At 38.1% G+C, this 27888-nt stretch overlaps 1 protein-coding gene across 2 annotated transcripts; it reads right to left on the bottom strand.

Moving 5' to 3' along the window:
* Positions 1-1020: 1020 nt before the first annotated feature.
* Glyatl1 (glycine-N-acyltransferase-like 1) lies at positions 1021-26356 on the bottom strand. Of its 2 annotated transcripts, NM_001126278.2 has the most exons (6): positions 26244-26356; positions 16262-16357; positions 12222-12329; positions 6767-6893; positions 5783-5957; positions 1021-2451 (listed from the first exon to the last, which is right to left on the bottom strand). In NM_001126278.2, exons 2-6 carry the CDS (start codon positions 16337-16339, stop codon positions 2049-2051), a joined length of 891 nt encoding a protein of 296 aa, NP_001119750.1. In that variant the 5' UTR covers positions 16340-16357; positions 26244-26356; the 3' UTR covers positions 1021-2048. The 2 variants fall into 2 exon arrangements, with proteins under 2 accessions (NP_001119750.1, NP_001427016.1); NM_001440087.1 differs by lacking the exon at positions 16262-16357.
* Positions 26357-27888: the final 1532 nt, after the last annotated feature.

Genomic DNA, 27888 nt, shown 5'->3' with positions numbered 1-27888 from the left:
GAAGGAACACCCATTCAGAGCCTGCCCCACATGTGGCCCATACATATACAGCCACCCAATTAGACAAGATGGATGAAGCAAAGAAGTGCAGACCGACAGGAGTTGGATGTAGATCACTCCTGAGAGACACAGCCAGAATACAGCAAATACAGAGGCGAATGCCAGCAGCAAACCACTGAACTGAGAATAGGACCCCCGTTGAAGGAATCAGAGAAAGAACTGGAAGAGCTTGAAGGGGCTCGAGACCCCATATGTACAACAATGCCAAGCAACTAGAGCTTCCAGGGACTAAGCCCCTACCTAAAGACTATACATGGACTGACCCTGGACTCTGACCTCATAGGTAGCAATGAATATCCTAGTAAGAGCACCAGTGGAAGGGGAAGCCCTGGGTCCTGCTAAGATTGAACCCCCAGTGAACTAGACTGTTGGGGGGAGGGCAGCAATGGGGGGAGGGTTGGGCGGGGAACACCCATAAGGAAGGGGAGGGAGGAGGGGGATGTTTGCCCGGAAACCAAAGAATTATTATTAAGTATTAAATAAATTAAAAAAATCCAACAAAAAAAACCTGGTAAATATTAAGATCAAAATCCATACATAAATGCAATGAACTACAGTTTGTTAATAATAATTATAGTACTGACCACTCTCTTCTATGTCTTTTTTTTTGCTGTTCAGAAAAATCTGTATTCTATAATATTGAATATATTTAACAATTTTTCTTTAATATATACAGAAGTTTTCTTGTCTGTAAAGCGTTACGGTGTAAATACCTCAAAGTTAACTAACTGCATCATCTCTTCAGTGAATGACTATTCACTAAACCAACTACTTAAAATCCCCTACCAGAAAAAAATCTTACATAATTTGTGTGTTCACATTTTCACAAAATTGTATCATGTTCATTATTTTATAGTACCCATTATTTGTGTATTTGTTTATTATTTTGATTAGAGCTATTATTTATCAGTAGTCAACAAAGTTGTGTAACTTACTGTAAAAATGCTCAAGACCTTTATGTAAAGTTGCATATAAATTTTTATGTATTTGCATATAAATTTTGCACAACTTTGTGTATTCCTTTAAAAAAATTACATATCACAGGGTAATAATATCTTTTACAATAACTAGTTCCTACCATTTTCCATAAAGTGAATTAATGTGGGGGATGAGACAGCTATCTAAGAAAAGCCCTATGAGACAAGCTACACAGAAAAAGCTAACACACAATTTCAGCTGCATATTTAAAACAACAAAATGGTAGTCACCAAGGTTAAGGATGAGGTATATGTGTGACACAGAATTACAAAACATTAGACATGTTAATAAGGAAACCTAGAGATCTGCTTATAACATGAAAAACATAATAACGTTGAACTGTATGAGATTAATACTAAAGTTTTTCTCAATGTCAAATCAAAATATGGTAATTATCTGAAGTGATGGATCTGTGAATTTGTTTCACTATCTACCCATAATTCCAAAGCCTCATGTACACACTTAACATGCACAATAAATTTTCTTAAAAATTAGTTTTCCAGGTGTCATCCAACTACTGCCATGTATTTATTCATGCATTTTTTGCATGGTTATTAAACAGAGATAAAAGGTCTTCCAGTGAAGCAATCATTTCAAAGTACCTGTTGATGAGAAGTATCCTAGGTCCTAAACAAAGGAGTGCTGGAGAAAAGCATATACTAGTCCCCCATCAGCACCACATCCCAACAAAACTGATTATGGGCAATAATCCACATGGGGATAGTAATGTGCAGCTGAATACATGTGTCACTGATATCCAGAATGTAGAAAACTGAACAACGATGGTGGCTCAGCGGAGAGGTTTGGCCATTACAGGTCTGCTGGATATAAAAGGTAACATGAGGGCAGGGATCATGGTATAGTGTTAACTATTCACACTGCTTCCCCAGAGCTTAAGCAATGGCCATTCCTTTATTGTTCATTATAATATGTATTTTCTTAATGACCACTTTCCTCTCCTCCAGATTTATTATGGCCTACCCAACACAGCCTTGTGTTGAGCACCAGAATCACAGAGGTGCACAATTCCACTGATTCCAGTCACAGGGCATGGGAACATGGTTTAGAGTATGACTCATTTTCTGTATGACTTTGTTGGCTTTTTCTGTGTGATTATACACAGGGTAGCCACGTTTATCCATAACCAGAGTCTGAGCATAAATGATGTGAGAGATAAGGCCTTGTGCCCGGTAATCAGGCACTGTGCCCGCCATTCGAATTTCTCCAGTTTGGTCCATCAGAGCCCAGGACACAGGAGTCCCTTCAGGTCCCAGAAGACATGAGCTAGGAAAGATCTGGATGCAGCGCTCAATGAATCGTTGGCTCCTCTCACTGCCACCAAACTGCCAGAATTTATCCACCAAGGCAGCATGGGTAACATCCAGTGATGAGAGTTTAAACATTTCTTGATCACTGAGGGAAAAAAAAGAAAAAGGGCAACCCTAAGTATTATATACAGTGTGAAATACTTGTCCCTCCCCCACAAAAGGCTATTGTGAGGCATGAGAGCACCAGTAATGGTATGCGTCAGCTCAGCACTGTCTGGCTGGCCTTGTAAGACTAGGCAGATAACCTAACTTAATGTTTTTCTGCCTCCATGTTATCCTCTTTAAAAGGGATGGCTAATAGTCATTTTTGTCAGAAGACAGAAATTAATATTATAAAAGGTTTTGTCTTACAAGTACCCAGGACAGTATCACAAAAGCAATTAAATCTTTATAAAAACTCTGTGCTATTCTCAACATTGTTCTGACCCACTTACCCTCCACAGAAAATATAGTAGATGACATCATAAGGATAGAAAACATGGATGAATAAAAAATAAGTACTCAAAAGCAATAAGCAAAACAAGACTTTAGTATCATGAAATCATCTCTCTCTCTCTCTCTCTCTCTCTCTCTGTGTGTGTGTGTGTGTGTGTAGATCTGTGTGTGTATAGATCTCTGTGTGTGTGTGTAGATCTGTGTGTGTATGTGTGTGTGTAGATCTGTGTGTGTGCATGTGTCTGTGTGTGTCTGTGTCTGTGTGTCTGTGTGTGTCTGTGTGTCTGTGTGTGTCTGTGTGTGTGTAAATCTGTGTGTGTGTAGATTGTGTGTGTGTGTAGATCTGTGTGTATGTATGTATGTGTGTGTAGATCTGTGTGTGCGCGTGTGTCTGTGTGTGTCTGTGTCTGTGCGTCTGTGTGTGTCTGTGTGTGTGTGTAGATCTGTGTGTGTCTGTGTGTGTGTGTAGATTGTGTGTGTGTAGATCTGTGTGTATGTTTGTATGTGTGTGTGTAGATCTGTGTGTATGTATGTATGTGTGTGTGTGTAGATCTGTGTGTGTGTGTGTGTGTGTGTGTGTGTGCATGTGTTTGTGTAGATGTTGTGAGCTTTTCTCAGTCTTGCTCAGCCTCACTTACTAAATCTGGAGTTCAGCAATTCATTAGCTGTCCAGTGATCTTGGGTGATAGTTTTTACTCCACCACAGCAGTACTGGAAAAACCAGCACAATATCACGTCTGGCTTTTCATGCATATTTTAGGGAATTTTAATTCAAATTTTCAGAACTGCATACCAGGTACTTTAACAGATTAAGCCTTCTCCCTAAACCTCACAGCATGAAATCTTCAATATTGGTTTCTGAGAATCCTTTGCCATATTGAATATAATGGCCAACAATGTGGTACACAGACAGCTCCTTCTGTGTATATCAAAGCAAGAGGACTCCTGCAGTGAGGTAAATACTCTACTCAGGATGCATAACCAGAAGGTCCAGACTCTGGTCACAGTAACATCCTTCATCATCCTCATGGCAAGCAAGCCACTCCACTGTAAGAGCCTACTTTCTGTTATGAATCATAAAATAAAGTTAGAGATTTCTTGACTATCCCCCGAGAAACAGACTTAGTGCTACTCTGGGTGAGAAGGTGCTCTCTGGGTTGCAATGCCTTTCACAGTGTGAGGAAATTCACTCCAGGCTCTCTGAACCACAGGGCCTGTGGAATTGAGCATCTGTATGTCAAGTTCCCATCATCAGATTTCACTGCTGCTCTGTGCTATTCTAGAAATCCACAGGGAAAATACAGACTTTGCCCAAATGTTCTTAATTGGAAAACATTTTCTCTGTGAAGTAGATTGATTAAATGCATGTTTATTAAGAACCACATCAATTGACATGCTAGCATGAAAAGCGAAAAAGCTCATGGTGCTATACCTTTAAAGAACTACACATATCCAGGCATTGTTACTTTTAATCCCAGAATTTGAGAGGCAGAGACAGGGGGATTTCTGTGAATTTGAGGCTGGCCTTGTCTACAAATCAAGTTCCAGGTATAGCCAGAACCAGTATACAGAGAAACCCTGTCTCACAAATCAAACAAACAAACAAACTGCAGTCAACTAACAAACACTAAGAGCAGAAGAGTCTTCCCTAGAAATAAACCTCTTTATAGCAGTTGGTCAGCTCTGAAATCACATACATACAAGTAACATTAAAGAGATTGAGCACATTGTATATTGTGTAATAGTAATGGTTAAAGAAAAAGAATCCATAGATGTGAAAAGGAGCAAACAAGGCACAAGAGGAAAGGAAGGAAATTATTATATTGACTTATATTGAGAATCTCTCCCTGAACAATACTAAAAGGATCCTCATTCTTTAAAAAAACCTTACATTTGTTTATGTATTGTCAGGGACACATGTGTAGAGGTCAGATGACAACTTGTGAGAGTAGGTTCTCTCCTTCTACTATGTGGGTCCTAAGCATTGAACTCAGGTCATCTTACTTACTTGAAACTCTTGCCTGTAAGGAATTCTGAATCTTGTAGGCAGCTTCTAGCAGCACATTGGTAGGTATATTTTTTTTAAAAAAAGATGTTTCTAGCTATTGAAAGTACAATAAAGGAAATGAAATGTCTCATAATAATTGTATCTTTTGACGGAGACCTCTGAAAAGAAGTCATAAGGGAAATAAAATGAGACTATGAAGAAACAATGGCCACAAAAGAGGAGAGGAAAATGTGTGAATATTGGAAGGGAGGACATTTCAAACAAGCTTAAAGCAAATGCACTCTTCCAGAGGCATGTGTGAACACATGAGGATCAGGTTGCAGAAGGACAGAGCTTCTGGTGCGAGGGGGATAGATGTCCAACAAGGGATGAGTCTATGTCTTATGGGGACCAGAGTAAGTTTGAACTTCATCAAAATGTACTGAGTTAATTAATGACAGGATTAGGGAATAGTTCAGTCAAAAAAGTGTTTGCTGCACATAGAACATGGGGTCCTCACTCTGATCCCCACACCCCATGTTTTTTTTTTAATTGGGTATAGAAGTACAAGTCTGCAATCATAAATAGCTCTGGTGACAGTTGTATTTCTGGACCTGAGTGGCCAGACAGCCTATCCAAAACATGTGAATCTCAGTCTCAAAAAAGCAAAGAAACAAAACCACAAGCTGTATGGTGCTCAGGAAAACAATACTTGAAGTTGTCCCTTCACCTCCACATGTGTGTATACATACTTATAAACACACCAACAAACACACCAACAAACACATATGCACAAACAGAAGAAATCATGAAAACAAAGACTGGTTAAAACCTGAAAACGATTAAAGAACGGTGGCATTTGCAGAGACAGAGTGCACCATCTGTTACATTTTTTTTTAACAATCATGTTGGAAAAGGACTGTGTAGGAAGAGAAGTTTGGAGCTACTTTTATGAGAGATGTAGGTGGACTAAAGCATCTTCCATCCAACTCACATAGCCCGGGGTCTGCCAGGGTTACGATCTAAGTTCTCTGTATCCTCCAACAGGAAAGGAACCAGTTTCTTTGCTGTCTCAGGCATCATGTAGAGAATACACTGTGTTCTCTTGACCTTGACCTTCTTACCAGCTGCAAAGTCCGTTATTGCTTCGTTTAGGCTGGATTGTGAACCTAGAAGGGAGTGAAACAGGCAGTAAGTAACTGTCCATGTAGATCGAAGAAGTGGTCCAAAGATGTATATAAGATTTAATCAGAAAACTTTGCCTTGATTGTACCTCCTATGTGTCTGTTCCTAAAGTTATTCCCTGGACATGTTTATTCTCAGGTATGGCAGAATACTAAAAAAAATGCCACTATGTCTCCCTCAACAGAAGGAGCATATTCAAGTAATATCCAACCTTGTTTGAGTATGTTATATGCCCAGGCATTGATCTTATGCCTCACGTAATCCTGTCATTTATTCTACATTTTAGGATCTTTTAGTATCAGAAATTTTTTTACATATGAAGATACTGAGTAATGGAAAGGTCATTTGCTCAAGAGTCACAACTTGGAGGCAGAACCAGGAAGTCCCCTGTGGCTTTAACTTCAGAGGGCATGTTTGTAACTACATTTGATATACACCTTGGTGACCTGGCAAGTCACAATAAACTGCTATTCTTGTAATGGAATGTGTCAGAGGCCATACCTTGTCTCCTATCTAGTTGTCCTCAGAGCTCCTGAATTCATATTTGAAATATCAGTTAACCAAAAACTACCTAGTTTGCTGTTTCTTCTAACAATGCTATAGTCTTCAATATTTGAAATTGAATCCACTGTAGAGGTGATGGAAGACAGTCCAAGGAATGACCATTAGATTGGGATTTGGAAGTTCGAAGAAATTAAAAGAGGTGACAGAGCGAGGTGCTAGGACAGAGAGTGATCCTAGAGATGTGCACACAGAGGGTCACAGCAGCAAGCACACATCCCGGTCCCCTTACTTTGGATCTGCAGATGCTGCTTCCAGTTGATGACATCTGGTGTGCCGAGGAATGCCAAACACTGCTTAGGATCTTTAGAATAGATCTGGTAAGTGTTGGTGTGGTGATCAAGGTCATCTGCCATGTCCTATTTGGTTGGGCAATGTGGAATAAATAATATGACTGTATCATGTAATTTCAATATTTTAAAATTTTATTACACTCTTTGACCTATTATTTTTAATAATTAAAACTTCAGGTATATGTATATGTATTTGCATATGTATAATGCATTTAGTCATGTTCACCCACTATGTCATTCAAACTCCTCCAAACTCATCCTCCAAACTCCTCCTCTTCTCCAACTTTACATATATTTTTAAATGACCATTGAATCCAATTGGTGCTGTCCAAATGCATATGGATGCAGGATCACCTACAAGAATATGGACCTTCCCTTCCCTCAGCAGCCATTAGCTTCAACCAGAGCAGAACCTCTTTCCCAACCCTGCTGGAAATTTCAAACTCATGAATGGAACGTAAACAGTGATGTTGTCTTCACATGCCAGCACCACTCCTTAATTTACAGGAATGATTTTTATTAAACTTTATTATGTGTTTTGTATGGGTATCATTGTGATTTTAAATCAATTAAGGATGGCTTATGAAACATTCTTTCCTAAGTTAGTAATACTCAGGAAAAAGAAGTGAGAAGGTCAAAGGCCTTGTAAGAACGAGTCTTCTTGTTCTGAAGAGCCTCAAAACAATTGTGTGCTTTATTTCCACCTGTGTGTACAGCATATTTGTCCAAGAACGTGGGGTGTGGATGGAGGTCAGAGGGCATCTTTGACCAGGTGAGAGGGCCAGTTATCACCTTCCAAATTGAGACAGGGAAGTTTCTTTGCTGACGCCACTGCCAGTCTAGCTGCTTGTAAAACTCTAGAAATTCCCATCTCCCAAGTTCTACCACCCTGTAAGCATGAGGGGATTATATACATGCACTGCAGTGTAGAGCTTCATGGAGCTTCTAAGGATCTGAACCCTAACTCCTCAAACTGGCACAGAAAATATTTTACCCCTTGAGCCTTCTCTCCAGACCATACATATATGTTCAAGATGACAATATTGAAGTTGACAAGATGATTATATATGTGTATATATATACACATATATACATATATATGCCATACAAAAATAACACCTGATATCTTTAAACTGTAAAGCACAAAGTACCATCTTTTTTTTTTAAAAAAAAAAGGTTATTTCTGGAAAAATCATAACACAATTTCTTCAAAAATCTCTTCTCAAAGTTTATAAATGACAGCTGGAATTTTTTTGAAGTTAAAGGAAGGGACTGAAGGACAAATATTCAACTTGGTCAGACTGGCCAGAAAATATAGCATAGCAATGCCCTTGCAGCTAGGCAATACTACAACTGACATCTGAAAAACAAATATTATTCCATTTTTATATTTTGAGTAAATTTACTTTATATTTTATACTGTTTATGGTGAGTTTTTTTAACTGGATGTTTTCTTAATTTACATTTCAAATGTTATCCCCTTGTTTCTCTCTGCCAATCCCCTATCCCATCCCCCCTTACCCTGCTTCTGTGAGGGTGCTCCCCCACCCAACCACTCCTGTCTCACTGCCCTAGCATTCCTCTACACTGGGACATCAAGCCTTCACAGGACTAAGGGCCTCCCTTCCCTTTGATGCCAGATAAGGCCTCTTCAGCTCCTTCCCCTAACTCCTCCATTGGGGTCCCTGTGATCAGTCAGATGGTTAGCTTCAAGCATCCTCTTCTGCATTGGTCAGGATGTGGGTAGGGTTTGTAAAATAATAACTGCTATTGTATATGTATAAAGAATATGCAATATTATGAAAATACACATATAATAATCACAATAATAATAAATATTTACTATTATACTGAAGTCAATTAGCAGACCTATTGTCTCACATAATTATTATTCTTTCACTGGAAATAGTAGCAAGAAACTAATTTAGCAGAAAATACAATAAAATTTCATGTTGCACAGTAGATCTTTGAGCCTCTTTGATGCCTTATGTATGTATCTCCTCATTCACCACCATCAGTTACATAGTTCAATCACCGTTTTGCTTTCTATACATCTGATATTTTTATTTCACATTAAGTGAGAGTATTTTTTCCTGTGACTTCCCAATTCAATGACAACATCTTCCTAGTTAATCTATATTTTAGAAAACAGTAAGCTATCATTTTTATGCTAAGGAATAATAATCAGTTCTGTATATTGATATCTGTGCCCATTCATCTATCTGTAGGTTCCGAGGTTATTATTTCTGCATTTTATGTATTATAAATACTACAATACATGTAGCAGTATAGATACTTGTGGTGCTATTTCAAGACCATCTATGCCCAGGAGAGGGATTACTAGGACAAATGACAGATCTTCATTTGTGTTAAGGTACTTTCCTCTTATAAGTAGACTCAAGAAGTTTTGCCAAAAAAAGTAATACATTTTGTCAAAAATTTATTTTTTGACAAAAATAAATGGCCATGTCATACTGTGACGGACCACATCTGCTCATTTGCATAGATTATGCCAACTTCACAAGATAGTTAATATTTTATCAAATATTGCATTAATATTCATAGAAAAATGACTGGCAATTTTCTTGTCTTTTATAACTACAAAAGTGAGAGTGACTTCATAAAATACACGAAGAATTCACCTCGTTCTATATTTTGTAATAAACAATAGTAAACTAGGCGTGGTGCATGTTGGGCATGTCTGTAATCCCAGACTTGTGAAGCAGATACTGAAGGAACAATAATTTAGGGACAGGCTGGAATATACAATGATTCCAGACCACGCTGGACTAGTGCTGATCCTTCTTGAACGTTTGTAGTACTTAGCAATAAACCATTTGCTGTTATGCTGTGGCTTGCTTAGGCTTTTTGTTGTTGTTTATGTTTTCTATATTTTTAAAATTTGTACATACAATATATTTTTATATATTTTATATATTTTGTATGTAGTCATACACTATTCATACAATACTATGTATTCTATTAAATATATTTTACATACAATATATTCTTTCTCCTCCCAGATTCTTTTCATGTCCTCACTCATCCAACTTCATTCTCTCTCTTTCTCTCTCTCTCTCTCTCATCTCTGTCTCTCTCTGTCTCTCTCCTCTCTCTTTGTCTCTCTTCTCTCTCTGTCTCTCTCCTCTCTCTCTGTCTCTCTCCTCTCTCTCTCTGTCTCCCTCCTCTCTCTGTCTCTCTCCTCTCTCTATCTCTCTCCTCTCTCATCTCTGTCTCTGTCTCTCTCTCTTCTCTCTCTCTGTCTCTTTCTGTCTCTCTGCTCTCTCTCATCTCTGTGTCTCTCTCTGTCTCTCTCTTTCATAAAAAGCCACATGAAAAGGATGAAGATCAAAACAAACAAATGAACAACAAAAAGAGAAAACAATGACCAAAACAAACCCAAAATGCGTGCAAAACAAAACAAAACATAAAATACCCATGGAGTCTGTTTTGTGTTGCGCAAGTACCAGCGCCCTATCCTGGAGTGTGGTTAATATAACATGCCATTAAAGAAAATAGGTATTTCCCTTTCCCAAGAAGTATCAATTGCAGATAGATCATTAATAAGGGTTGGGACCTTTGTCTGCTTTCCATGGTGGGGTTTTGTCTGGCTTAAACTGGTGCAGGTCTTGTGTATGCTGTCATAGTCTCTGTGAGTTCATATGAATACCAGCCCTGTTTTGTCTGGAAGATGCTGTTTGGGGGGATCACTTTCTACCTCCTCTTTGGAAAGATGTTTGGAGGTTTTTATTGCCTTCAGTTTCTATTTGGTATTGGTCTCTTCAGCTTTCTATTTGCTTTCCATTCAGTCTTTGGAGGATGTATCTTTCCAAACAGTTTACATCCTTTGGATCACCCAGGGAGAGGCATATTCACAAGATCGAGTTCCTCATGTCTCCGTTCATTTATGATGTCAGCTGTAGTACCTTCACTTTCACTCCATTCGCTTGTATCTTCTCTCTTTTCTCCTCAAACAGGTCAAAAATTTACAAGTTTTGTTTATATTTTCAGAAAGCAAACTTTTTTAAACAACATTATTTCAGTGAATTTTGTATTCTCTGATCTATTTCTTTTTGGATACTTGTTATTTCTTTTCCCCAACCAATTGGGATCTAAAGTGTTCTTTTTTTAGTGTTTGGTAGAATGTAATATTAACTATTTATTTGTGTTCATTCTTTCCCATATAAAATTGTCAGGAACTTCCCCTTACAACTGGTTCTTTAATATCTATTTTCAGAACAGCATAGTCTGAAATTATTCTTAATATGATTTTAATTTAGTGTGTGGAGTATTATGGAGAGTGTTTTCACGAGTACTAGAGGAAATGTGTGCCCTGCTGTGGTGGGAAGGAAAGTTTGGCGTGTTTTAGGACTGTTTTGTTTAAAATTTAATACAAAAACAGTGTTCATAGTCATTTTGTGCCTTGTTGACCTGTCTACTTCTTGTTGAAGGTGAGGCATTGATGCCTTTTACACTTATTGAATTGATATGTTGTTCTTACTTTGTTAATATTTCTTTATATGTTTCTAGTATTCATAAACTACTTTTTTATTTCTGTCCATATCCAATGTGTTTTTTCTGAAAGTGAATGTAGTCTCGTGTATGCACCCTATACCTGGGCAATGTATTATTGATTTTTAAAATCTACTCTTCATCTTTAGATTGAGAATTTTTTATTAAAAATGATTTTTTAATTCCTCTCTCATATATATAATATATATCTCAGATTATAAATTGTATATCTGTAATCTCCCTTACCTCCCTTCTCTCCACTTCCTCCAGGTTCTCCCCATCCTTTTCCCTAGATCAACCCTTCTCTTCTGCCTCCCCTCATAAAAGATCGAGCTTCCCAAAGACATCAGCCAAATACTGCACAACAATCTACAATAAGACCAGGCATATACCATCACATCAAGGTTGGACAAGGGAAACTAGTAGGAGGAAAAGCGTTGCAGAAGTAGGCAAAAGAGTCAGAGACAGCCAAGAGCCTCCCCCCACCCTGCTTCTCACCACCAGGATCTCACAAGAACACCTAACTATTCAGCCATAACATATATGCAGGGGACCTAGGTCAGACACCTATAGGGTTCCAGATCTTTGTGAGGTCCCATTTAATCCATTTACATTTGAGGATAAGAAAGGAACTTATTACTCACATTTTGTAATTTATTTCTTCTTTTTTGTTTTTAATCTCGTTCTTTTCTTCATCTCTTATCTCTCTTTGTGGTTTTTCAATTTAGAGTTCATGTGCTAATCTTGTTTTCATCTAGAAGAGGGACCCTGGCATCATCAGGGGTCATCTTTGTTTCCTTATAGCCTGCACATTTCCAGGTTCATGTTAAACATAGAGCAATTGTAAACTTAGAGTCACATTCATTCCATGATATAACTTACCTGCTCCTGAGGACGGACAACCACTGTATTAAAATCAGGCCACTTGTCCACCAGAGCCTTGAGCTTGAATGGGTTTCCCTGGTTCATGTGGAAGACAGTCCCATAAACCTAAATATTTCAACAACTGAATGTCAGCTCATTACAAAGGAACAGTAAAAGCCTTGCTTTTGATACCAGAATAATGTTGATTTCTATGAAATTAGTAGGTATAAATCATATAATACCTAGTTCTAGTTCAGTCTTAAAGTAATATTTTACTATTTCAAAGTAGATAGAATTTTCAAACAAAATTATGAGACTATTATATAGTTAAGTATGCAGATAAATTAAATTAGTAATAATTCAGTCTTATATCATTGAGTTTTCCTATAATTTTCTATTTACGTATATGCACATATAAATGTATAAACAAGAGACTTTCCTAATATGTATGAATTTCATGTATGATATATAAAGACATGTTTTCATGTCAATAAACAGAAATTTACATGTTTCCTTAATTGCCTAATATTTAATATTTAGGATGAATTTCAGTTGATGTGTGTTAAACTATTCAATATTCACTGTTTAGAAAGAGACTGTTTCTAGTTATAATACCTGTATCTTTTTGCTACTTGAGACTTTAATAATATTGATTTAAAAGGACTACAAAAATGTTTAATCCTCTACTCATTTTGCATGCAAACATACTAACTTCTGACTTTATTGAGCTTCTGGATATGGCCCAAAGAATTTTTTGGTCAAAGAATTTAAACCTAGATCATGTGCTCTGTCATTTTGATAGGTGCCTTTCCTGTCTAATCAGAAGGAGCAATGACTTGGGATTGCAGAAAACTCACGTGACTTAGTCTATAAATGACATCTATGCAGGTTGTCAGAAAGGCTGCGAAAGTAAATAGAAAACTATGATGGTCATATTTCTCATCCTCATACTCAGTGTAATAGTTGTTTTAGACATATCTTTTTCCTATTGTCTAGAAGAATCTAGGTATGGCAGTAGTTAACAAAAGAAAATGTAAAGTAACAGGAGTCCCTATCTAATGCTTTGGCAGGTTGATGTTTGATAGGAATTTTTGGTTTTTTGTTTGTTTTGTTTTATGCTATTGTAAATGGTACTTATTTTAAAATTTGGACTCTAATTATTCATTAATTGCTAATATATACAAATAAAATTGAGTTATATTACTTGTATATTGATCTTGAATCTTTTAACATTGTTAAATTTATGTCCAGAAAACTGTTTTGTAGACCCTTTAGATTATCATGACCTTTGAGATCACACTTTTTTACTTCTTCCCTCCACCAATAGGTATTACTTTATTTTTCTTGTCTTATATGATGGTTAGGTCACCAATGCTTCATTAAATAAGATTAATGAAAATGGATAATATCACTTAGTTATTCATCTAAAGCAAAAATATTCCATTTCTTTGCTGTAAAGGAGCTGTACATCATGCCTACATGCTTTTTGTCAAGTTCAACAAATTCTCTTTCTTCCTACTTTGCTGAGTTTCATATTCATCAAGATAGTATATTTTGTCACATTTTTCCTTACCTATTAATAAAGATCAAGCTAGGTGTGGTGTTGTACACCTGTAATCTAGGCACTCAGAGGAATGATGTGAAATGATGGTGAGTTAAAGGCCAGGTTGGATTACTTGGTGATACTGTGTCTCACTAGTTGTGGAGGTTTATACCTCTAATTGCAGCATTTTTTAGTCTGAAGCAGAGAATTGCCATGAGTTTGAGGCCATTGTAAATTACTTGTAAGTTGTAGGCAGTCTGGGCTACACTGTGAAATTCTGTCTCAGAAAACAAGCAAAAAGTGATTATATGATTTTTATTCAGTAGCGTATGGGCATGGTGATTGTATTGATTAAGCATGAATCAAATTTAATCAAGTCAAATTTAAATGTCTTGATATCTTGATAGTATTTTTGAGAATGTTTGTATTATGTTAATGATGAGTTTAGATCTATAGTTTTCTATTGATACACAATTTTGTTTTTGTTATTAGGGTAACTCTGACTTCATAAAATGAATTTGGGAGCACTCTCTGTTACACACCCTCAGTTACACGCTGACTAATGTTCTGTGTGGTTGGTATTATTTATTTCTTATGTATGCTATATAAGTATCCAGTAAAACCATCTAGAGAAAGCACTTCCTTTGTCACAATGTTTTCATATACATATGTAGGCTATTGAGATTGTATATTCTTGTTTAACAAACTTTGTTAATTTGTGCTTTTCACATAACAAAAGTGTATCTGAAATCTATGAATACATTGTCAATTACCCAACATTCCTGTTATGTTTATGATGTTCATTGGGTTTTTAGTGACGCTTCATGTACTTCAATTAGGAGATGTTTATCTTCCCTAATCTAGATCAGTATGGTTATAACTTTATTTCCTTAAGTTTTTATCACTCAGATTCATTTCTTTCTGTTGCATGTTTTTCCTTTTACGATTGACTTTTCTCTGCTTGCAAGTGAGTTTATTTGTTCTATATTTTTTTCTAGTTTCTGGGGTAGGAACCAACCAAGTTAAGGCTATGTATTTCCCACTAATCAATGCTTCAGTTGCTATTGTACCTCCATTGTGACTCAATTACCCTAGACCAAATTCCCTTTTTATTTTATGCATAGTTTATTTATTACTATTGTAACCATTTGCATACAATTTACATGTATAATTTTCAATTTTAGCTTTAATTCCTTGAGTGCATTTATGCACATGTGTGTATGAAGGTGTGTGTGATGTATACAACGATATGTCTGCAGAGGTGAGAGAGCTAGAAGAGGATATTGAGTGTGCTGCACTGTGACTCTCCTTTACTTTGACCCCTTGAGCCAGGGTCTCTCACTGAATCTGAAGCTAGGCTAGCAATTAGTAGTCTCTGTCATCCTCCTGTCTCTTCACCACAGAGCAGTGGTGGTATAGGTGTACATGGCCATGGGTGACCTTTTAGTTGAATGCTAGGGATTCCTTACGCCCTTTCTTACACACATAAAGAAAACACACTCACTCACTGAGCCATCTCCATAGACCCCAAAGAACGCATTTAATATGATTTGAATAATTTTAAATTTCTGGTGTGTGTGTGTGTGTGTGTGTGTGTGTGTGTGTGTGTGTGTGTGTGTGTGTGTGTGCTGGGGGGATCTGTGTTAGATCCTTTGAATACTTGAATAGAATGTGGAAAGTATTCTTTAAGAGGCACTTAGACAGTGAGCTCCTAATGTTTCTTGGATCTTCACTCTGTTTATATCTTTCTATCACATTTACAAATGATGAAAGGAAGAGTATTACCCTCAATTTTACTTGTAGGTTTATTATCCTTTCAGTTTTACCAGCTTTATTCTCATGTGCTGAGTCTTCATTTCTATGAGTGTAATTTCTACCTGGTTATGTGTCCTCTGAATAAATTAACATGTTCACTGTAATACAAAGATATTCCTTATCCCTAGTAATATTCTAGTCCATTTGTAATATATTTAAATAGTTATGGGGAAATCTATCTTATACAAAGTTATTGATTCATTCCTAAAACATAATTTTTTGCTTAACCAAAATTATATGTAATTCTTTGAGAATTGGCAAAATAGGGATTGATTTGTTATTTGTTTTGAGAAAGAATCAGGTGGTTAATCTCTTGTCAGACATGTGGTCAGTTAGGAAAATATTAAACATCAATGCACTTGCTTTTGTCAACTTGCAACTCTGAGAAACATCCAGTGTTATATAAGACAATTCCTGTGCGAGCACAGGGGAATGTCCTTGATTCAGCAAAGATCATCTAGGTCAAATCACCACACTGCCATTCACTATGATGTGGTCCTGCTTTGTCACAACAGAGCTTTATTTTCTCTTTAGTTAAATGTGTATAGCTTGCATCCCTTGCCTTGGGATGACATCGACTAAATTTTAGGCCACAAAGTCAATACCTGACCCAGAACACAATTCAGTAAGTCTTCTTTTCCTTCCCATCTTTTTCTTAGACACTTAATAGTCCATTTCCCTGAGATCACTCTGCATTCACCTTTAAGGACTCAGGAAGGTATTTCCTTAAGGAGCTCTCCAACATCTGCAGCATCTGTGAACTTCGCAAATGGAGCATCTTGATAGCTACCTTATCCTAAAAGAATTAAGAAATGTTAAAGATATCTACTGTGAAATAGTGTTGTCTATGTATGTGGTGATAGTAATAAGAATGGCCATCTTAGGCTCATAGTTTTGAATACGTACTCATTAGAGAGTGGAACTACTTAGAAGGATTAGGAGGTGTAGCCTTAATTGGAAGAAGTATGCCACGGGCGGTGGGCTTTGAGGTTACAGAACCCTAAGCCAAGCCTAGTGACTTACCCTTACTGTCCCTGCTGCCTGTGGACCTGGTTGTAGAACTCTCAGCTACTTCTCCAGCACCTTGTCTGACATTGTTAGCAGGTCTATTTCATAATTTGAGGTAGATTCCTACTGTTTTGTGGGTGCCTCCTCTACTAAACTTCTCACCGTGAGGAAGAAGGTACAGGTACCTTTGTCTAAAGTGATCATGAACATCATCCTTTCATGTTCCCTGCCATGATGACAGTAGGCTAAATTTCTGAAACTGTATGCAAGCCCCAATTAAATGTTTTCCTTTATAGGAGTTGCCATGGTCATGGTGTCTTTTCACAGCAACACAACACCAACTAAGACAATACATGAAAGGGAAGCTATACCTAGGAAATACCAACAATATGGTTACTAAAACAAGACCTAAAAACGATGACAATGTCAACTGACATGCTAGTGTGACTGGAGGAATTCTCACAGGGAATCTCCCTAGATGAAGCTCTACAGATGATCAATGGCTGATAAGAAAGGAGGAATCAGTCATCTCCAGTAATGAGTCCCCTCGATAGGTTACCCTATCACAAGAGTTCAGCCCTAAACAAATTCGAACAACATTAAACAAATGCAGAAGGTTATGTTTACAAATTTCCATATATATGGCCAAGCCTGTGTATATACTTAATGATAATAAAGAGCAAGAGAGCATGAATTTAAGAAAGAGTTAGTGTGGGGCCTGGGGGCATGAGAAGAATGAGGGGGAGAGGAAATTATGTAAACATAGCACTCATATAAGCAAGTTTCTAAGACTTGAAAAAGTAAATCAAAGAATGAGAATAACTGGAAGACATGAAGACATAATGGGCAGTTCTAGTTCATAATGAGCTATTTTCCTGCTGTTTCATTTGTGCCTTTTCTACTAAATTTCTCACTACATGGAAAAATGAGAGGTGCTTCTGTATGACATGATCATGGACATAATTTTTCAAACTTAAAAAATATTTCTGAAGTTTCTATTTTCATTTTTGTACCATCTACAATTCTAGCAATAAAGGGTTTAGGAAGTTAACAAATCTATGCTCAAAGCATATATGGGCAACTTTTGCTTGTGTGTGTGTGTGTGTGTGTGTGTGTGTGTGTGTGTGTGTGTGTGCGCATGTGCGTGCGTGTATTAATATTGAAGATTGAACCTAGGTCTTTATGCATGCTAAGCAAGTACTCTACCTCTCAGATACATACACTACTTATTCCATTGTGTGACTCTTCTACACAAATACATGTATATTTGAAGCAAATTTAAAAGGATTAAGATGCTCCCAGGTTATCTGTGTCACAAGCTCATCGTAAATGAAGTCATTATGTACTCAGCTCTATATGCGTGCTTGCAATCTTCTGCCTAACTTATTGCCTAAGTGAATCACATTTTTTCTTGATATTAACAATAATGAAAAACAAAAAGTGCTTTCTTTGAGCTCTTCCATATGGATTATAATGATGCTATAGTGAACCACTAACAGTTGATGGTATTAAAAATTTACATATAAATAAATAAATAGATCAATAGGTAGATGGATGGATGGTAAATAGGTAGATGATTCACAGATTTTAGATAGATGATAGGTAGATAGATAGATAGATAGATAGATAGATAGATAGATAGATGATAGATATTCTTTAACCTTGATACATTCCTTTTCTACATAGAAGGAGTAGCAATAACTTATATATGATAGAACTTACCAATTTTTAGCAAATCATTTTAATACTTTTGGTAATTGTCTACATTTATATAATCAGCATTCTAATAATACTGCAGACCATTTCCACACTATCAAAATGTTCATTTCATTTCCATCAATCCCTTTATCTGACTCTTTAGCCCAAGAAATCATCAGTAGTTTTCTGTCTCTAAAATTCTCCTTCAATAATATGTGAATTATACAATATATATTTATATATTAAATCTATATTAACATCGTGTTGTGTTTTTCAATATATGGTGTATTAGAACATATTTTGACAGTACATATTTTCAGCAGTACATTTACCAGTGGATAGTATTCGTGTATGCATGAATCAGAGCTTCTTTATCCTTTAATCTTCCTATGGACCCTTGGTCTGTTATGATTTATAGGAAGTCATTAGTAAAATAATTATGCTAGTAAATGTACACATTCATGAGATCATCTTTCATATCTAGAGCTATATTGTGCATATTTGACTTCATACGTAAGTGCTTGTCTTTTGTCCAAAGTGAATGCACAATAACTTTAATATAATGTAATAACTTTATAATGCAAGAATCTTATTGTCACTTCTCCAAAATAGTAAGCACATGTCTATGCATTGATAATCAAGAATCATTAGTAAATCATTAGCTTTTCACAGTAAAACACACAGGGCTCGCTACCAAGGTAGGTCAAACAGTTAAGGCCAACATATATTTCAACAGATCAACTTTTCAAGGGATTGGCTATGCTGAATTGTACCTAAGCACTGTGAATCAGCAGAAAATGTGGTTTTTGAAATCCTCACAAGGGTCCATGTTAGTTGATTCTGCTGCTCCTCCTGGAAGACCAATATAATCAACTATCCTGGACCCTTGGCACTCTCAGAGACTGAACCACAAACCAAAGAACATACACAGCCTGGACCTAGGCCTCCCCACACATGTGTAAGGATGTGCAGCTTGGTCTTCATGTGGGTCCTGAACAACAAGTGGGGGCTATCTCAAAAGCTGTTGCCTGTCTGTGGGAAATGTCCTAGTGGGGGGCTGCCTTGCCTGGCTCAGTGAGAGAGGGTTTGCCTAGCCTTGTAGACTTGATTGCCAGGGTGGAGAGATACCTTGGAGGACCCTACCTGCTCAGAGGAGAAGAGGAGAGGGGAATGGGCGATAGATTGTAGGATTGGGTGACCAGGAGAGGAGCTATGAGCAGATTGTAAAATAAATAAGTAAAAAAAACAAAAAAGTTAATACAATATACAAAAAATAAAGTGGGTTAAATCTTTTAAGTCTCCATGGCCTTAAACCTCTGAGGAGAGGAATCAAACAAAAGTCACACAGATTAATCATGAAATAATCATAGAGTCTCCCTCCACCTGCAAGTTATGCTGAAATTTAAAGGAGACAGATCTAAGAGATGGGGGGATGGCGTGCAAGGTGCCATCTTTGCTAATAAGGACACCTTTGTCTTATAATCAAATTAATAATTGCCCGTGTTTGTGTTTCTGTTCTCTTTAAGTCACATCATCTGTATGTTATAAAGTAACTTCTTATCTATCTCTGTCAAAAATAAAGCAAGAGAGCGAGCAAGCGGGCAAACAAAACAGGGAAATCCTTGCAACCCAATCTGTATTTGGTAAACAGCACAATACAAGGACCATCGTTCCATGAGTCAAGTGGGTCTCCATAGGCCCTCCATGTTCACCTAGGACAGGGATAAATACAGACCATCTAAAAACCTCATTCTTTGCTTCAGAAATGATGAGCTAAATTCATTATCCAAACAGAAACTAATTATTAACCAAAAAGGTCAAACTTTCTACTTCCCCTGCTGAGCACACAACACCCCGTTCCCCTAACAGCTTCCACTCCAATAGGCAGAGCTCGGGGGGACATGTTCTCGGATCCATGATGGATGTGGCTGCGCTTTCCATGACCCTGCACAAAGTTCTCTATGGCTCTGCTGATTTCTGTTAATAGCTGAACTGTTGTCTCCATGAATCTGTAAGAACAAAGTTTGTGTTAACCAACTTGACCCGGCTTCAGTTAATGTTCCCCTCATCACCTGACTGAACTTTGGCCTACTCTCAGTCTGAGTCAACACTCTCAGTTCAAAGCCTCCTCTTTGCCATGAGGACTTGCCATAGGCTTGCTTTGAAGAAAACAAGAGAGTAACTGCTTAAGAGAACAAACCTCTTCCCTGCCTCTCAGATGTTTGCAGATCCTAGGGTCTGAGATGCCTCTGTTACAATTGTCCCTTCCTCCGGCTGTGCAATAATCATGTACGTAAAAAATCTCCTCTTCTTACCTAAGCTTTAAATTATATCTTCCTTTGATAAAAAATGCTACAGCCTCATTAAAAGTTTACTTTGTCATCAGCATGAGAATTCAATGTCTATATGTTTTTGCATTCATTCTTTCACATAATGAATCATGGATGAGCACCAACTGTTTTGGGCATGAACTAATTTTGCTCTTGTTGTTGTTGCTGTTGTTGTTGTTGTTGTTGTTGTTATTGTTGATAAACTTTTAATAAGTCCAGTCATTATCCCCCTCCTGCTCCACCCTCTGACAGTTCCTCATCCCATCTCTCCCATTCCCTCCTCCCACCCCATCCCACCAGACCTCCCCACTCCCTGGGGCCTAAAGTCTCTCAAGGGTTAGATAAGTCTTCTCTCATTAAGGCCAAACCAGGCAGTCCTCTGCTGTATATGTGTTGGGGTCTCATATCAGCTAGCGTATGCTGCCTGTTGGTGGTTCAGTGTCTGAGAGATCTCAGAGATCTAGGTTAGTTGAGATTGCTGGTCTTCCTATGGGGTCACCCCTCCTAAGCTTCTTCTAGCCTTTCTCTAATTCAACCAGAGGGGTCCCCAGCTTCTTTCCATTTGCTGGGTATAAGTATTTGCATCTGACTCTTTCAGCTGCTCCTTAGGCCTCTCTCTGAGGGCAGCCATGCTAGGCTCCTGTCTGTAAGCACACCATAGCACCAGTAATAGCGTCAGACCTTGGAGCTTCCACTTGAGCTGGATCTAAATTTGGGCCAGTTATGGACCCCCTTTCCCTCAGACTCTTTTCCATTTTTGTCCCTGCAGTTCTTTTAGACAGAAACAATTCTGAATCAGAGTTTTTGACTGTGAGATGGCAATCCCATCCCTCCACTTGGTGTCCTATATTTCTACTGGAGGTGGACTCTACAAGTTACCTCTCCCCACTGTAGAACATTTCACCTCCCTCTGAGTATTGATCTTCTTTCCCCTCCCAGGTCTCTAGTACATTGGCACAGGGGCAGTGGGGGGTGGATTTTCTAAACAGAACTCCAATGGCTGCAAGATCAAGAATTCGTAAATGGGACCTTATGAAACTGAAAAGCTTCTGTAAGGCAAAGGACATAGTTAATATGACAGATCAGCAATCCACAGATTGGGAAAAAGTCTTCACTAATCCCACATCTGTTAGAGGGCTAATATCGAAAATATATAAAGAACTCATGAAGCTAACCTCCAAAAACAAACAAAAAAACGACAAAAACAAAACAACAAAAACAAACAAACAAACAAAAGCCTAATCAAAAAATGGGGTATAGAACTAAACAGAGAATTCACAAAAGAGGAATCTCGATGGTCAAGAAACACTTAAAGAAATGTTCAAAGTCGTTAGAGATCAGGTAAAAGCAAATCACATGACCCTGAGAATCTACCTACTACCAATTAGAATGGGTAACACGTTGTCACAAGTTGTCTAGAATGTAGAGAAAGAAGAACACCCCCTCCATTGTTGGTGGGATTGCAAACTGGTACAGTCAGTCTGGAAATCAATCTGGAGGTTTCTCAGAAAATTGGAAATAAATGTCTACCTGAAGACCCATGTATACCACTCTTGGGCATAGATGCAAAAGATGCCCCACCATGCCACAGGGGCATGTGTTCCACTATGTTCATAGTGGCCTTTTTGTGGTAGCCAGAAACTGGAAACAACCCAGATGTCCCACAACAGAAGAATAAATACAGAACATGAAGTTCATTTACACAGTGGATTGCTATTCGGCCATTAAGAACAAGGACATCATGAATTTTGCAGGCAAATAGATGGAACTAGAAAATATCATTCTGAGTGAGTTAACTCAGAACCAAAAGGACATGCATGGTGTGTACTCAGTTATAAGTGGTTATTAGCAAAAACAAACAAAAAAAAGTACAGGCCCAGGATACAATTCACAGAACTCAAGGAGGTTAACAAGCTGAAGGGTCCAAGTGAAGATGCCTCAATCCCCCGACTTGGAACAGAGAAGAAAGAAACCACAGGAAGGGGAGGGAGGGAGGGACCTGGGTGGAAAAAGGGACAAGGAGGGGAAAGGGGAAACATGATCAGGTACTGGGGGTAGGGAAACAGGAGTGGAGCCCTGAGGAACAGCAGAAAGAATAGAAACAGGAACCTCTGGAGGTAGGAGGTAGGGGGAATCCTATAGAATGAATTAATTTTTTGAGGTTAAACAAAACTGTCTCTAAAGTCCCTTCCTTCTTAGGGTGGACCACAGAATAGATTGTGTGAATGTGTGAGTCAGTGTGAATGGAGATCAGAGAGATTGACGTTGAGTATCTTCTGCATTTTTCCTCAATCTTATTCTTTCTTTCACTCTTTCTTTCTTTCTCTCACTCTTTCTTTCTCTCATTTCCTTCCTTCTTTTCTTCTCTCCTCCTACCTCTCTCTATATATACATGACCACACATGTGGGTATAGCATCCATGTCCATGCTCATGATCATATCTGTGTTTGCATATGTGTGTGAGTAGAAGTGCCTGTGCCTACCAGAAGGCAATCTTGTCTGAGGCAAGGTTTCTTGCTTCTTCCTGTTCATCTGCCAGAGTAGCCTTGTGAGCTCCCAGGGTTTCTCTTGTCTCCGCCTCTCAGTTTTCCATTGGCATGCTAGAATTTCAACTGTTCTGTGAATTCTAGGGATCTGAATTCACAGGGATTCTCTGGTCTGGTCTTCATTCTTGCCTTATAAGTACTTTATGCACTGATAAATTTCTTCAGCTCTGGGAACATAGTTTTTTGAAGCAAGAGCTATGAGGAATTTCCATCAATTCAGTTATAATCCCCCAGTGATTCCCCTGTATATTCCTTTCTTGCACTAAGATGATAGATGTATGTTGTGCGTGCCTTCTTAGATGGGTGCTGAGGATCTGAAGACCTCATGCTTCTTCAACACATTCTTCAACAACTAAGCCATCTCTCTAGCCCCAAGAACAAATATTTGGAGATAACATTAGGAACAGCAATTTCTGTGTTTGTTCTTGTGTGTTTTGTGATTGGGTTGGTTGTTTTCACTCATTTCGTTCCAAAAAGCAGTAGATCTAGGTTCCTGACAATTACATCATTCTCCTCTCAGATCTGTATCATCGGGACTTCCCTGTCATTCTTGCTGTGTATGTGTTCAGCTTCACTAAAAAGGAAGCAAAAGGATACCACTGAAGAAGCCAGAGTCTGAAAGGACAGATTTGTCTATCCCCTTTGAGTTCTTGTTTACATTCTCTCGTACTTCATGTCCATTTCTCTTTTTCCAAGTGCTTTCTCTGAGTGCTTCCATCTCAAGCATCAGGCAGGAAGAAGCAGCCATGTAGGAACCTCTTAAACAGCGCACAGTTGCATAGGGCTAAATTATAGTGACAAATTTCCAACTACTGGTGCTATAGATGCCATCATTTTAATCAGTTTACTTGGGGGGGATGCATGCCATGTACACATGGAGAAGCCAGAGGACAAAATGGGAGTCAGTTCTCTTCTTTTACCAGGCAAGTTCCAACTCAGGTAATCAACCTTGGTGGCAAGCACCTTCATCCAACAAACAGCTTTGCCAGCTCCTTTCTATTTTGAAATAGCCTTTGGCATGGAATATTTTCTGTTAACTGAAAATATCGTTACTGTTTGTTCTATTACAGGGTAGCGTTTGTAGCCTACTCACTCATCTTTACCCTAATCACAAGATTTTCTTGACTCTTACTCCATCTTAAAAGAGACCTATGGGTCTGATGTTCACACGGTGTATTAACTAAGTAACATAAAATGGTATTTCTGCATTACGACCTATGTTTCAAATAGAAATTGTGAAATGGTTGAATTGTAACACTGAGTGAAATGATCGAACAAAGTCTGTGACCAATGACCATGTCAAGTGTTCTGCCTGAGCAGGATTTCACGAGAAGGAGATGCTTGGTATAAAGTCTGCAGGGACTTCCAAGGTTGCAAAACAGCAATTAAGCAGAGTAGGCCGTTAAAAAGCACACTAGTTACCATACTCCATGGAACTACTGGGTATCTTGTTAGAAGCAATGAAGAAAAACCATCTTGTTGGACTTGAATAGTTGTTAGACTTTGGTGTGTGGTTTTCACAGCTCAGCCTTTCAAGACAAAACCACATTTGTCCTAAATCATTTCCCTCTCTGTTCCTTCTACTTTACTGGCAATTATAAATGGCCCTTGACCTGGTTTTGGTGTCCATGAACTAATTTATCAGCTGGCTTCTTCCCTGTTTGCTCTGACTTCCAGATCTCTGGTCAGTGTGTTCAGAGACTTCCCGTCTTTAGTTTGACCCTTTAGAACACTGGTTCTTTGCATGGTTGCAGAGAATAAACACACACATACACACACACACACACACACACACACACACACACACACACACACACACACATACACAGTGCTGGCAAGTTTGCTTCTATTGGCTCCAATGACCAAAGATCTCACCCTGTCTTTAATCTTGTTGCTTTAACATGTTGGGAAATATGTGGACTAACGAGACTCTCTGTGTGACCCTTTATCTGTTTGTTCACCAACTACAATGGACAATGGCAGGTCTTTTTCACTGACCCTTGTACTCTCTATGTAGAAAACACTCTTTCCTTTTTTTTTTCTGTTTCTTTATTCTTCTCTCATACAATACATCCTAACCGCAGAAAAAGTCCTAGCCAGAAGTGCAGAGGCAGAGTGGATTTGGAAAGGTTCGTATTCGTTTTGTTTTGCTTTGTTTAAATTTGTACTCTTTTTCAGTGCTGGTGACAGAACTTCAGAAACTGTATGAAATAAGAAGCAAACTGAAGTTTGATATTAGAGTACTGCATGAATACTATCAAGTATTCCTGAGTATATTTGGAACCAGCTTTCTGCATGTGTACACCCACACCCTGAAACAGAAACATTGCTCAAGTAATATAGGAGAAAGGGAACAGGAACACATTGGTGAACTGCCATTGCTGGCCATGAGCAAAGTCCTCTTGTAAATGGCATTTGGAGACTCTTTATGAAACCACTTCTGTGTTTGATATTTATCCAAAGAACACAACTCATGTAAAAAAGGTCTCTATGAAAAAGATTGTACAAAACAGAGACATGTCACACTCTACCTACATTCATAGATTTGGTGGTAGATATTTTTAACTAGGAATCCTTAGTAATAGAGTTGTATTATAGATAAGGGTTTGTAAATGCATATCTTTTATGGTTTGGGTAATCAATTCACATTTTCAAAGTGTTAGTATCTTTGTGATTTTATGTAGGAGATTCATTTATCTGGATATTAGTAATTCAAAAGCAATCTATAAAACATGTGCGCGCGCACACACACAGTCTCAAATAAATATTACCTGAATTAGCACACTTCTTTCCAGTCTCAAATACACAGATCTACAAATAGCTGGTTTCAGTTTCTTCATATTTATTTATCAATTCATAATAAATCCTTCCTCCACTCAATCAAGAATTTCTCACAGATCCCAGCAGATTGCTCTGTATTTGACGGTTCCCTAAATCTTACTAAATAAAACACCTCCTTTCTTCCCTTACAAAATTTCCATAACCAAAGAGTTCTAACAATTTCTATCGTGTCCATCAGGAATATTTTGAATCATCCCCTTCAGTGGAAAGCCGAAAGAAGATGAGGCATCCCCAAGTGTCATTTTCTCCTGGTCCTCACCTGCAAAGTTGTCTCTGTCAGTCTCTACAGAAGCCAGCTGGAGAAGCAGCAGCAATAGATCCTGTCGATGAGGCTTACCCTCAGAGTACAGGGACTAAGGGGTGCTTTGATCTGGCTTCTAGGAAACCGTTAAGCGGAAGTTCTTAGAACATGTGTACTAAGCTATGCAAACTCAAAACACTGTCATATCAGGCCCCTCCCTCTAGGGTCCTTGTTCCAGAATCTGCTCTGTAACTCAGAAGTTAACTGTGTACATTTGGGGCTCTTTCCCAAAAGGCTGGACACCTTTTTCCTCCAAGAAATCTCATTCACACTCAGAAACCGAGCTGTGAAACCAGCTGACCAGGAGTTAGGGGCTATGTGGTTATACACATGTGATGGAGTATTATTTAGCCATAAAGGCATAAACAGCTATCATAAATCCTGACTACATTGTACTAAGTGAAAATAGCTAAACACAGGAGAGAAATGCTGTATGATCCCACTTATGAGATAGGTGTACAGGAAGCAAATTCATAGACACAGAAGGTAGAATAGAGGTTACCAAGATCTGAGGAGGTTAGAAATTATTGTTTAATAGGTAAAGAGGTCACGTTAGGGAGTTATGATATAGTTGGGGTGTAGATAATAGGGATATTTGCAAAATTCTGTGAATATATTTAGCACTACTACATGGCACACGTACAATAATTAAAACAATGGTATGCAGACTTTACAACATGTCTGTGTGAATATATGTGAATATATATATATGGGTATATGTGTCCACAGAAAACAAAACATAATACATCCCTTTTCTCAAGGGTCGGTATCAATTAGTCTCATATAAATACACTTTCTTTTTCTCAGAGTTGCAGGTGATCATTGCTACTTAAATGTAAATGTGTGTGTGTGTGTATGTGTCCATATTCCTCTGCATAGTGGGGAGTGCTTATGCCATTGTGTATACATATGGAAGCCAGAGTTGGGTTTCTTCCTCCATGGCTCTCTACCTTGTTTTTTGAACCTGAGACTTTCCAATTTGGTCAGACTGGCTGGGCAGAAGTCCTCGGAGCTCCTCCTGTCTCCCCCTTCCCAGTGCTGGCATTACAAGCGTGCTTAGCTGTGTCCCGCATTTATCTGGGTACTGGGGATGACATCCTAATTACATGGCAGGTACTCTACCAGCAACCCTCTCTCAAGTGTAAGCGCTTAACTAAGCCACTTTAGTCAATGGTTTGCTGGTCAGTGATTTGAACACTGCTCAGTTTTGCTAGTGTCCAGTAAGATACAGAAATCGAAGGCAACAGTAACTCCCATACCTCACTTACCTTGTGATTTTTAGCACAGCAAAGTTTGGATAGCTCTTCAGTTTTTCTTTCGCACAGCATTATGAACATTATAAAAAAATCCCACTGAAGCACTAAAAATTTGAAATCAGTTCTTTGGGTTCAAAATTTGATGTTAGTACCCCTTAAGTGACTCCTCTGAGTAATAGCATCCAGCAAGAAGTCTGGGTATTGGGGTAACTGAAAGCTTTGCAACTATGTTCCAAAGGGATTGGGAAGATGAGAGGGAAGGGAGAAAAAGGAGGAAGGGAAAGGAAAATTATTTTTAGACTTAGCTTTAATGCTTGCATAATGATCAGAATTATGATGCAGAAATT

This window comes from Rattus norvegicus, chromosome 1 (genome assembly GCF_021556685.1).
Source record: "Rattus norvegicus strain SHRSP/BbbUtx chromosome 1, alternate assembly SHRSP_T2T, whole genome shotgun sequence".
NCBI lineage: Eukaryota > Metazoa > Chordata > Mammalia > Rodentia > Muridae > Rattus > Rattus norvegicus.
The sequence above is the reverse complement of the archived record's forward strand: the minus strand, read 5'-3'. Positions and strand labels throughout refer to the sequence as shown.